The sequence below is a fragment of the Camelus ferus genome, chromosome 27 (assembly GCF_009834535.1).
Source record: "Camelus ferus isolate YT-003-E chromosome 27, BCGSAC_Cfer_1.0, whole genome shotgun sequence".
Lineage (NCBI taxonomy): Eukaryota > Metazoa > Chordata > Mammalia > Artiodactyla > Camelidae > Camelus > Camelus ferus.
The window spans coordinates 20,645,417-20,658,091 of NC_045722.1; the positions used below are offsets into that span (position 1 = coordinate 20,645,417).

The 12,675-nt window shown below is 45.9% G+C and overlaps 1 protein-coding gene across 3 annotated transcripts in view; it reads right to left on the reverse strand.

Annotated features, from left to right (window-relative positions):
* The window catches only part of TTC23 (tetratricopeptide repeat domain 23), an 83,322-nt gene that overhangs the window by 28,183 nt on the left and 42,464 nt on the right, over positions 1-12,675 (reverse strand). For all 3 annotated transcript variants that reach the window (XM_032469397.1, XM_006181669.3, XM_014556696.2), the window contains exon 7: positions 3,801-3,906. In XM_032469397.1, the coding sequence (XP_032325288.1) occupies positions 3,801-3,906 (106 nt within the window). The remainder of the gene's footprint in view (positions 1-3,800; positions 3,907-12,675) is intronic.

Consider the following 12,675-nt stretch of genomic DNA (forward strand, 5'->3'; position numbering starts at 1 on the left):
TCTCATTAACGATTCTTTAAAACGAACAAACAAACAAACAAAACAACTAACTGTACTTGGCACAGACAGGTTTAAGCACAGGAGAGCAGAGATTCCCATGCATGTGGATTTTCTTGGCGCGCAGTGGAACATACAGATTTGCTCCCAGGGGATCTGGCTGGGGCTCCTGAACCAGAAGTGATCAAAGTCCAGGCTATAGAGTCCTGCCTGGGTGAGAGCTGTGGGAATGCCAGTCCCTCCTTAGTTATCAGACAAAGACAAATTCCAGATTACCCCCCTTTCCTTTCCCCTTGATGGAGGTAGCAGAGGTCTGGAGAACCCTCAGCCCTGGGCGAGATTCTTTTGTTCCCGCATGGGCCATGCTTGAGGGGTTAGCAGAGACGTGAAAACCAGGATCCCTCAAAGATGGTGGGGACGCGCCTGCCAGCTGCCACTGCAGCTCTGGCTACAGGACTGGCTCATTTGTGCTTTGGGGGGAAGCTGATTCCACCCCCTTGGACCACACCACTCTTAGGCACTTGCGGGTAAGAGCAGAACAAACTCAGCCTCAAAACACCAGCCGGCCAGCTTGTCATCCACAGCCTTTCCCATGTTTGCCACCAAGGGAACAAAGGTTCCCATGGCAGCATTTTCAAGCCAGATAACACAGTAGAACAGTCTGCGGTTTCTCTTTGCTCTTCATTCGTTTCTTCGACGGTTTGATTGTGCTCCAGGGCTTCGTGCTGCGGCTGGACAGGCACTGATCCTACAGCATCTCTGCCCGGCCTCCTCCCTTTGGGTCCACTCGCCTTCAAGCCTTCAGTAAACTCTTCTTATCGGCGTCATCGGCATCAGGGCGATAAACATTTCAAGTGTCTTCTGACTAGGAGAAGTTGAGTCTGGGAAGGGAGCATCCTAGACGGACCAGGGCTTTGTCCTGGGTAGAGCACTGAGTAGAGAGGACACAGACTGGTAGTACTTGTGGTACGGAGAGCTGGCGGTGCTAGCGCACACGACAGATGGGAGGTCGGGTCCTGCCTCCAAGGCGTGTTAGGAGTAAACGGGCACGTTTGTGAAGGTGCTGGCACCTGCACACACACGACAGGCGTGCCTGCCCTGCTGCTGCTGTCACTGTTGTTCATGGTACTGTGACTGTGATGCCCGCTGGCTCCCAGTTCCTGAGTCCACAGTTCTGATGTTTCAAGCAACCGAGCCTGCAGGCCTCAGGCAGAAGGGACCCCCTTCCTAGCCTATTAGCAAAGCCAGTTGCAGCTGCCCAACTCCCTGCTCGGGGGAAGCTTTCTTCTTATCCTTCCCTCTTCACACTCCTCCTGTATTTCAGATGCTTCTGGCAAGCCAGCTTTTTGGGTGTAGGTCACCGAACAGCCTGGGCCGCCATGAGACATGGGGCAGAGGGTGGGCTGAGAGCCTGGGCGCACTCCTGGGCTGGCCCCTCCCCACTGGCATGTGAAAGCGGCTTCCTTGGGCTGCCTTGGCTCTTATTCATGTCCCTTTCTCTCCCAAAAGCCACAGACTCTTTGGCAGACGTAAGCAGGGAGACGTAAGCAAGGAAGGGAAAAGGGCTTGTGCAGCACCAGGCCTTACAGGATAGCATGGAGGCCACGAGCCTAGATTCAAATGTACCACTCCCTGGCTCTGGGCTCTTGGTGAAATTTCCTATCCCTCTGGGCCTCAGTGTCTCTATCTGGAAACTGAGAATACTTGAACCAGCCTCACAGATCTGCTGTGAGGATTAAGTGAGTTAACAAACGTAACGCAGTTAGAACCATGCCAGTTTACACTGTGTGAGAATTAGCTATTACTGTGTGAGGTCATTAAATTCTCACAGACCACATTATCTGTAACAAGTAGGTCTCAGTGACATCCTCAATTTTCAGGGGAGGCTATACCAACACCATATTTAGACTGGAAAACTTAGAAAAAAAATTTACATAAATATGTAACTGGATTGTTTCTGAGTTGATAATTACATGAATCAGAGTGGCCTAACTTGGCAGCGACAGGAAAAACCTCATGTAGGACACGATTTCTGTTGGTCCCCATCTAATCCATTAGGTGTGAACACTGAACATTAGCTGAGGTGGTGACAAGCCGGAACCCCTCTAGGCAAAGACGGTCTTTGGCCTTGGCCTCCTCTAGCTGTTTGGTCTTCTCTGGGGAACAGACCCCCTCCCTGACATCCCACCAGTTTAAATGCTCAGAACCCTCCAGTTCTCAACCCAAGAGCCCCTGAGAAAAACAGGAAGGAGCTGACAACCACTCGTTCTTCTCCTGCTCCCCAGCTCAGAAGTTAGGGGTCTGGCCCCCAACTTGTTTTGCCTCACTCAGAGCCTGAAACATATCTGACTGAGTTACCAGCAATTATACATTGATTTCACATAAAAATCTACATTTCCGCCTTCTCTTGAAAAGGCAGTTCTGCCAGTGTAAGCCTGCTTTGACGTGGCAGTCATGGGCTGGAGTGGAGGAACACTGGTCACTTCCGCCGGGGGATGGTCTCCTCCAGTTTGCCCGTGCGCACCGCCCCATGTTGTACCTCTCGTATCACAGCCAACACATGCATCCACGCCTCCTGCTGTGGCAGTTTCCCAATGACCACCCGCTTTACTCACATTGCTTACTTGGTTCCTATAGACATTCAGATTTGTGACTCCTGCCAGTTAGGGGTTTCCGTCATATTTGCATTTTAAGTATCCTATTAATAGCTGCGGCATAAAAGTTCTTTTCCCCTACCAAGGGAATTTTAGCCACCGATAAGTTGGTTAAAATGTTGGCTCTCTGAAGGTTTTGAAGTGGACTATTGTGTATGGAGTGTTCTAGGGAGTGAGGGTAAGAAAGGTCGCCTGTCTTCTCTCTCCTCCAGTTCTGGAAAGGTGCTCAAAGCTACAGTAAAGCAGAATGAAGGATCCGCAAGATGGGATGGACAGATGGATAAACACTGGTATCTCGTTCCCCAGCTCCTCCCTAGACTGGAGCCCCTGCCTGGCCCAGGGACCTCTGCAGACCAGGCTGCTCACTGGCATATCCCCTTCCTCTTCTCCGCCACTGGCCTCCTCATCTTAGCCCAACTCCTGCTCCCTGAACACTGACCCCACACCTTCCAGACATTGATTTTCAGCTTGATGGCACCTTGGTCCTTATTTTACTATAATGCATAACTATTTTTACCTGACAGCTTGCAGTATACCTCTAGGTCTTCTTTCTGAGTTATGCTCTGTTTCTAATATTCTGACCAACAACAGCAACAAAAAAGTCATGAGGATGTATGTTCTCCATCAACAGAGGCAGCTCTGTATGCTCTGAGCCCCAGATGGAGGATTACAGAACTCCCAAGCTCACTGCTCTACCTATTACGTGGGGCTAAGAAAAACTATCTGACTCATAAATGGCAACTTCCTTTTGGAATCCTGACGCCGTGTAAGTTCATCCTGATTGAAAGCTCAGTGCTGTGAGAGTCTGGAGGCTGGAGTTCCAGCAGGTCAGATCTGTTGCCACAGTAGCTCCACAACATTCTTTAAAAATAGATCGCCTTTGAAAGCAGAACAGATTTCCCTGTAAGCCCAGCACGAGTTCTCTGGCACTCTTATAGCTATGTTTGGACGAAGTTTTGCTGTATTTGAAAGGAGAAGATTAGAGGAAGGCTGAACAGGGATAGAAACCAAAGGACTCTGGTGAAACTAACAGAGAAGGCTCCGTCCACCTGTTCCCCATTCCAGAGGCAGTCAGCCCACAGACCCGGATGCGTATGGGACAGGCAGGGAGCAGGCAGGGCCTGTCCCCCATGGAAGGCTCGCTCTCACCATGGTGCTCTGGCTTCCCGGAAGCCACGGCAGCGCGGGCGACAAAGTGTGCAGAGACGGCTGCCTCCTCTTGAGAGGGGTTTCTGCTCAGGATGATGAGATGCGCCTGTCACCATGGAAAGAAGAAACACGTTTGTTTACATGCTTGGCAGCGGCCATGGAGAACTAACTGTTCTTGCAGCAATAAGCAGAAAGCCAAGGAAATTTCTAGCAAGCTGGACAATATGATTTATGCAGAAGCAAATCAACTCTTGGGAGGGCTGGATTTTAAAAGCATTGTGTAGTGGAGAGAGAGCACCAAGCACCGGACGTTGAGTCCAGATGGCCTGATGCTGTGGCCAGGGCCTATCGCTAAGTGAATCATTTAAAAGCCTCCACTCCCATGAGTGCAGTGTCAGTGGAAGAGGCGAGGAGGGTTTCCAGAAGGCAGGAGATGGGTTAAAAGTGCCAGTGCTGTGCCGGGCAAGTGGACAAGCACAACCCCCTCCCCACCAGTCAGCCCAGAGAAGGGGACCCACCCCCCAGTGTCACAGCCTCACCCACAGAAACCCAGACCCCTCCCCCATGCCTGGTCCACCAAGCCCATCTGCCTACATCCTCAGCGAACTGACCCCTGAGAGCTGCCTGAGCACGATAACAGCTCAGTTTCTTGAAAATATAGCCTTGAAAATTTTAAAAATTCCTTAAGGGAAAAAAACAAACACCCACCATGACCCTATGAAAATAAAATAATAATAATCCTTTCAAATAAAATACAAAATACATACCTTCAAATAAAAAGATATTAAACAAACAAACAAACAAGTAAATAAATAAATAAAAAGATAAAGTTACGACTCAGCCGCCTGTCACCATTTGGAATTTAAAACTGCTTTAGTATTATGTTTACAGTCGCCCAATTAACAGGTACTGTCACAGCACCTACTACTGGAGGGGCATGGGCTGGAAGGTGTGGGCAGCACAGAAAGCAACAGGAAGTCACACAATGCAATGATGTGAGGTGGTAGGTAGCTTGCAATTAATTGCCAGAAGAGTGACAAAAATACTAAAATATGGGGAGTTTCAAGGAGAGAAGCACTAGGTTGGGATATAGGCCAAAAAACCAAACCAAAACAAAACACTCCTAAGATTTAAGCTGCATTTTAATTCTTCTTCATTTGTGACACCAGTCTTAATATTTTTTGACAAGTTTCATTACCCTCATTTTACAGATGGGAAAACTGAGGTTGCTTGAATAGGTGATTTGCCTGAGATCTCTCACAGCTAATAGGGGTGGAGATAGGCCTCTGAGCTCGATGCTCTGTCTTCAAATTTGCTGCTTCTACCCTGTCCTGAATGCTGACCCTCCTCACGCCCTGGCCTGTGGCGGCGGCAGACATCACTAATTGATGCCCGCACACTGCCCAGAGCACCCTGATGCATTCAGCCTCCAGGAGCTATGACTAATCCACGGGAACTGGCCTAGATAAATCCATACCACTAGAACCCTCTAGTCCAGCCCAAGCAGAGAGACGGCAAGGACAGAGGCTTGCTCCTCTTGATGACCAGCTAAATGTGTTTCTGAGATGATAATCAGGGTAGACTCTAGACCATCGCCTCATTTGTCATATGTTAAAATCCACTGAATTACTAGCTCTAGACTTTTCATGATAGGGGCTATTCCAAATCAAGACTGCTGGTAATAATTTTGATTGCTGTTGTCAGAACAATCGGGATTTCATATTTGTAAATGCTAACAATTTCCTTTGTTTTAAAACTATTTTTCTTATTACAGGATATACATAAATGGGGTAAGTGATTTTGGCAACCCCCAAGTGAGTCATTATCCTCAATTTGGCCTGAAGTTCTGGCTTGAAATGCTTTTCAACAAGGAGCCACCGGGACAGAGTGGATCAGTGCTTGGGGAAAGAGAAAAGAGAGAAGGGAAAAGGCCTGCCCCACCCCAAGTGCAAATGAATCATGTTTGCTTTGTGCCCCCTTCCCCCCCCCCCCGCCCCCAGCTCCCCGGGGTTAATTGTCTCCACAATGCACTATTGAGGTGAGCACCCTCTGATGCCAGAAGAGATTTAACTCATATTGTTACAAAGATTTTTTTACATGCAGTATTAATTTAGATTGATTAAAACTCAAATTCAAATTGAAAAAGATTTCATATTTGGTTCCCCTCAATAAAGGCAATGTAATTCAAGGCAATGTAAAAAGCTACATGTCTACCAAAATTACTTTCAAATGAATAATTACGTGTTCTGAGAGTTCTTTAAGTTGCCTCTTGTCTTGGAGACAGGAAGCAAAGTTTTCCATGAGCAGAAATGCTCACAATATCAGGAAAGTGGATCCTGAAATCTTAAGGGAATCTGAATTTATCACAAAATCTTCATAACCTCAACATTTTTCTGTGTAAGATGCTACCAGAAGCAAACATTTATTATTCATTATTCACTTCAGAAACTCAGTCTCTGATCTAATTTGTTATTTGATGTTCATGAAGCTTCTAAAAGCCATACGCTGGAGGAGGGGTAGTGGTGAGGGTGGTGGAGAAGGGAACCTAGGATGTTTAAAATGTGCAAGATTAGCATCTCATTTATTCAGAAAAATTCAATTCAGTATAATTTAATTCAGTCCTATTCAATTTATCTTAATTTTTAAATGCTTTCTGCATGCCAGATATTATTAAAACACTAGGAATGCACAGCAAAATTAGGCAGGGCTTTTGTTTTTAAAGGAGCTCACAGACGAACTACAAAAATGTGGGGTAGTCTGACTCTATCTAAGCTCACAGACACTGCCTGTCACTGGGTTTTAGCACCCCTGCTCACCACGTTCCTCTCCACTCCACCTCCTGTCCATTTTCAGTGATTTCAGTATCCCTAGGATTGGTCTACACCTCGTGGGCAAGAAAGAGATGGCACAGTTTAACAGAATAATAGAGGAAAAGAAGTCAATAAAAATGATCCTTTGCATGGAGGAAACCCAAGGAGGAGCGTGCAGGACCCCCAAACAGGGTGCTTTACCATCAGAGGCAGAGTGAGAGTGGCAGTACTCGCTGGAATTGGAAAGATGAATTATAGGGGAGGAAGCTGTGGCTTTCAGTAGAGGGATGCAGACGCCCTGCGGTGACCCTGCAGGGAAGTGCAGAGGGGATAAATAAGCTGTCCTCTCTCTCTTTCCAAGGACAAGGCTGTGTGCCTGCCAGCCAGAGGGCAAGGCGGCCCACTGACATTGTACTTAAGCCAATCAGAGAGGGATGCAGAGTGGAGTTGAAAGAACAAACAAAAATATCTAGCAAATGGCCCAGCCCCTTGGGCTCTCGGGTTTGGACAGGCTCATGTTCCTCCCCACCTTCAGCTACCCAGTCCCCATCACGTTCTGGGCTTTATCATGGCTTGTCTGTGCCACCTCTGGATCCTGCAGCTCTCAGACCCTGTTTGGCTGGTCGGGTGTCCTGGCTCTTTAATGTCCATGCAGCTTCCAGTCCTCTGTCCACTCTCCACATCTCACCCTCCATCCACCCCTCCTGATGTCCCTTCCCTTCTTGTCCAGCTTAGATGGCACTGTCCATCAGTGTCTATATCAAAAATGACCTGAACCCCTCTGAAGCATTATTTGAGATGATGAAAAATGGGGAACCATCTAAACACCCAGTAGCAGGGGAATGGATATATTGTGGTTTATTCAAACAAGGATTGAACACTATCTATGTACATTATCATAGTTACATTTCAAACACATATCGCTGAGTGGAAAAGCAACTTACAAAAGGATGCGAACATCATGACACCACTGATTTTAGAGCTTCTATTTTTAAGTCAACAGAAGCCCTTTTATTCCAAACAGAATCTTCTCTGGTTCTCTCCTATACAAAGCATGTAAGAGTGGAGCTGCTCTCACTGAAGCAGGTGGAGAGGGCCTGGAAGCCCACCCAGCTGCCCCTCAAAAGACCCTCCTCGGAACATGAGTGTTCAGAGTGACATGGTGTGATAACCACAGCACCACACTGTGCAGGAGGCCTCCTTAGGGACTGAGTACAAAGGAAGTTGGCAAAGCCAGCGATGAGATTGCCCAATCTTTCCAAACGAAACCACCGTTCATAATTCTGGAACAACACTTTGTTTGCTAAGATAATATAAATATCCCTGTTGCATACATCTGAGAGCATTTAAGGGCTCGTTAGAGTTAAGAGAGTTACAGGAGTCGAGCTGGCCTCTTTGGTTTCAGGCAGCAACCCCAAGTAATGGGCCCTGCTGGGGATTCATGGCTTGATTGCACTCACTCCTCCTTATTTATTCATCTCCCCAGGGCTTGCATTTCTCCTCCCACCCTTTGATGTGTTTCCTATTTCATGGTTACATGTTTATCAACTGTCATCTTGAAGCTGAGGAGGAACGTTCAGTATTCCTAAATCTCTTCAGCTGCTAGCATGCTGCACTGGATTTAAAACAAAAACAGAAACACCTTTAATATCCCACATTGAGCAAGGGCATTAATTGCAAAAACTCATTCATAAGACCAATCACCTCAAGCCTTGGCAAGGCACAGAGCAGCTGCTGCAGTCTGGTCCTCGTGTGTGTTTCTGAGGGAAACCACGGATTCCTCAGCGCCAATCCAGCTGTCAGTAGACAAGGTCAGAGCCAGGGCTGGCAGACTCTTATCTAACTGAGCCTGTCCCCTTGGATTTGTAAAATGTGTAATAGTTCCTGAAGAGAAAACTTGATGACTAGTAAAAAGGATGTTTCTATTTATGCAGGCAGACCTCATCCTATGATCATTCAACTTAAAACCAGGGGGTGAGTTTTGAGTGTGGAACCCAGCTCCTGGAGGGGAAGGGAGAGAGAGTTTTTTTCCCCGTTTGGTAATGATTTAGGGGGATCACTGACTCAGACGGCAACTGCTCCCATAGCAAAGTGAAGAGTACGCAAGTGCATCAAGGTACATTTGTGGACTTAAACTGGATCTATTTACCCTGGAGATGAGAACACTCACAGAGAAGGCAATAGCGATTGCTGGGATCTCTTTGTGAAGCCGAGGGCTAGGACGGGGAGGGACCGAGGGAATGAGGGTGCTAACAGTGATATGTATCAGCTTGCTTACTCTCAAAATGACCAGTGAGGGCGATGTTAACTGCCTAATTTACATATGGGGAGATGAGCCTTGAGATTAGGGGACTGTCTGAAGGTCACATGGTAGAACAGGGATTCCAACTAAAGCCTGTGATTCTAAATCGCATGCTTTTCTCGTCTAACACCTAGTTATCAAGAGGGTAGAAGTGACAGAGAGGTGATTTTCAAGTCAATGGAATGGAGAACTATTTAAGAGTCAGAGAAGCAGTTGCTAAGTGGTAAACTCAGCCCAGACTGCATAGATTGGCCAGGGGAAGAGTGAGCTGCCAGTATAAGGAATCCCGAGAACTAACTGTCGAGGGACACCACAGAGGGGGTCAGGCAGCGGACGGTGGATGGAGCCAACACTGAAGTGCCTTCTACCCAGGGTCTCTGTTTCGCTTTGATTCAACGTTGTGCCTTAATTCCACAGCAGCTCAAGTCCACTTGTCACTGGGAGGTGCGAGTTTGCTGGGCTTGCTGGGTTCCTTTTATAACTGACCAGCTGTGAAGCTGCATGGCTTTCTCTCCCAGCTCTGCCAGAGCTGGCCATTCCACCCTGCAGTTTTGAGCAAACATCCCTGTGCCAAACAGGGTCTCATGTTGCAGCCCAAGGCTGCCACTTCCTTTCCACTTCCATCTCTGCCCGGTAGGGAAGTCTCCCATGGCCACGCACACCACAGGGGACTGGGGCGGCCGGAGGGCTGTGGCTAAGAAAAAGATGGAGCTGGGAATCCCTGGGGAGAGTAGATGGTAGGGAAGTAACTGAGGGCGGAGGGCATGCAAAAAATGAGTTCTGAGGGCCCCAGACTAAGCCAGTTTCTTTAAATAGTCAGAGAAAGTCTCAGTGGCAGCTTTCCAGTTGTCAATTTTAGCTCCTCCAAAGGGCTGGGGGGAGAAGGCCCTGCTCTCTGTAAGAGTTAGTACCAAAATAGACGTGTCAGGGTATATTTTTGTCTTTTGGCTGTGTGTGTTTTCTTAAAGCTTAATTAGATTTTTAGATTATAAGAGCAGTACTTGCATACAATTTTTCAAAAATCCTAAGTGGTAGGAAAGATTAAACAATTAAAAATGTTAACGCCCCCTCCTTTGTGTCTATAAGCCCTCTTTCCCCAATTTCCAGGCTGAATTCTTATGATTACCACAATCAACAGTTTCCTGTGTATCGTCTCAGAAACACTGATATGCTATACATACACACTTAGGCACATGTTCTTAAACACACAGCACGTACACACACACACACACACACACACACACACACACACACACAGATACACACACGAGATCATAGCCTGGCCCTGCCCCGGTCTCAGCTCAGCTTCTCCTGCGCCTAATGTAGTTTCACATTCAACTGTGTGATTCTTCCCTGAGGACTACCTCACTTGTTAGGATGCAGCTTGAGGACCTTTGGCATCTGAACCCTCCATCATCACATTTAATTAGTCACTGACTGAAAGAACTTGCTGGCTTTTTATTACACTTTGGACACCCTTCATGTCAGAACTTATAAATCCATCTCATTCTCTTTAGTGGCTCTACAACACTCTATCACATGGATAGATCACAGCTTTATGATCATAGATCTATACCATAGTCCCCTACTAACAGATTTCTAAGGATATTTCTAAATTTTTTCTATTGCCAACAACATTGTTTCTTTGCACACTGGTGCACATCAATCTGTTAGGTAAGTGTCTAGAAGTGAAATTTCTGGGTCAAAGGGTCGTATGTTATAAAAAGAGGGAAGGCCAGTTGCTTTCCCCAAACGTGGTGCCAATTCCCACTCCAACTGGCAGTGCACGAGGGTGCCTGCCTCCCTGCACCCTTGCCAACGGGGACTGTCACCGAACTTTTTTGGCATCTTCTTGGTTAAACTGCATCTTAAAAATAATAGGTGAGGCTGGGGATTATTTTTGGATGGTTATTGGCCATTGGTATTCCCTCTTTTGTAACTGCTTTGTTCCTGTCTTTTGTCTACATGTCTGTTCAGTTGTCTTTTTCATCTAGATTTTATAAGAACTCTTTCTATACTGTCCCTTCCTTATTTCTTGACTTTATGATATGTTGTCACAGAGAGGTTTTTCATCTTTATGCTGTTAAGTTTATCAATCTTTCCTTCTCTTTTTTCCCCTTGTCCCTCTGTTTCTCAAGCTACACTCACCTATCTATGTATATACAGAGGAAAAAACACTCAGCAAGTATCAACACTGGGTACTTTTTTGGGGAGTGGGTGGGATAACTTGTAGCCCATTCCTCTGTATTTTTCTGTATGGCCGGATTTTTTTAAAAAATAAAAAGCATTATCGTTTTTATAAAAAACAGTTCTTATTTAAAAAGAAGCAGTATGGTACCTGGATTTATGTCATTCTTAGAAAAGATTTATAATGTATAAAATTATAATTAAATTCTGCACATCTTTTCTGATTTTAAACAAAATAGGCTAGTGTTGTCAGAGGTTTTTAAAATGAAAAATAGCCCTCGTCTGACTGTTTATAATAAATGAATTGCACTTCATAGCAAATACGAAGCAAGTAACAAGAGCCTGTAAGAAGCCCTGCCATTTGCTGAGAAGTCTGCACCTGCCAGGAGCCACGTGTGAGTTCCTACCAGACATCACCCAGGCCAGACTGAGGCCAATAACGGGCCCAGAGCAGGACCCCGGACCCAGATTTTCTGATCTCAAAGTCTTTGGTAGAGTAACCGATAAATTTTTTCATTCTACTTTGAAAACCCAACTTCTCTAAACATGGGGACTATGAGCGGCAGAGCTGCCTTGCAAACTGAAGAGACAGATGCAGTTCAAGGGTCAGGCGATGTGAAAAAGCAATTCAAGCCAGGGCCGTGTTAATTTTTTTTTGGAACTGAAAGGTCTGTAATTAATTAATTAATTATGACTGAAGTACAGTCAGTTACAATGTGTCAATTCTGGCATATAGAACAATGTCCCAGTCTTGCTGGGCCATGTTAATTTATACATCTGGAAAACACACACCCACCAAACACTCTCTTGCTCACATAAATGAAATCCTGTGATTTTTCTTCTGGAAAGGAAAATAGGGTTCTACTGCCAAAATCTGCCACGAGGAATTTCAGAAACAACCACGTTTTCGTGGTTTTCCCCCAGAACCCCGCTGCAGAGGAGCCACGGGGCCGTCCCTGGGACTGCTGCCTTCCCTGGGTGGTGGCTCCGTGAGGCTTGCTCTATTTTTCTCCATTTTAATGGGTTTGTTCCTAAAGCACGTTGGAACTTCTCTACATTCTACAGAAAATAAAGGGTCTTTCTCCCTGGGTGTTTCTCTCACTCCAAAGGAATGAAGAGTGAAAACACAAAAGGGGAAATAACAAAATCCCTTTTCTTTGTGTGTAATTAATAAATGGCTTTTAGACATGGTCTCCCTTGGAGAGCTGTGGCCACAAGGTACCTTTCTGTATTTTAGGTAAAGTTGCTAAAGAAAAGGGGAGCCTTGATAAATGTTTAACTGTTTTATTTATTCAACTACTGTTAATAAATAAAAGTAGCTTATACTGGCAACATGCCAAATAGTTCAACAAAGCATTTTCCATTTTGAATCTTTGAGAAGTTCTGTGAAGTGGATAAGGGCTTTTGTAGTTGTGTTTCTTTTCCTTTCTTTCTCTCTTTCTTTCTCCCTTTCTTTCTCCCTTTCTTCCTTCCTTTCTTCCTTCCTTTCTTCCTTCCTTCCTTCCTTCCTTCCTTCCTTCCTTCCTTCCTTCCTTCCTTTCTTTCTTTCTTTCTTCTTTCTTTCTTTCTTTCTTTC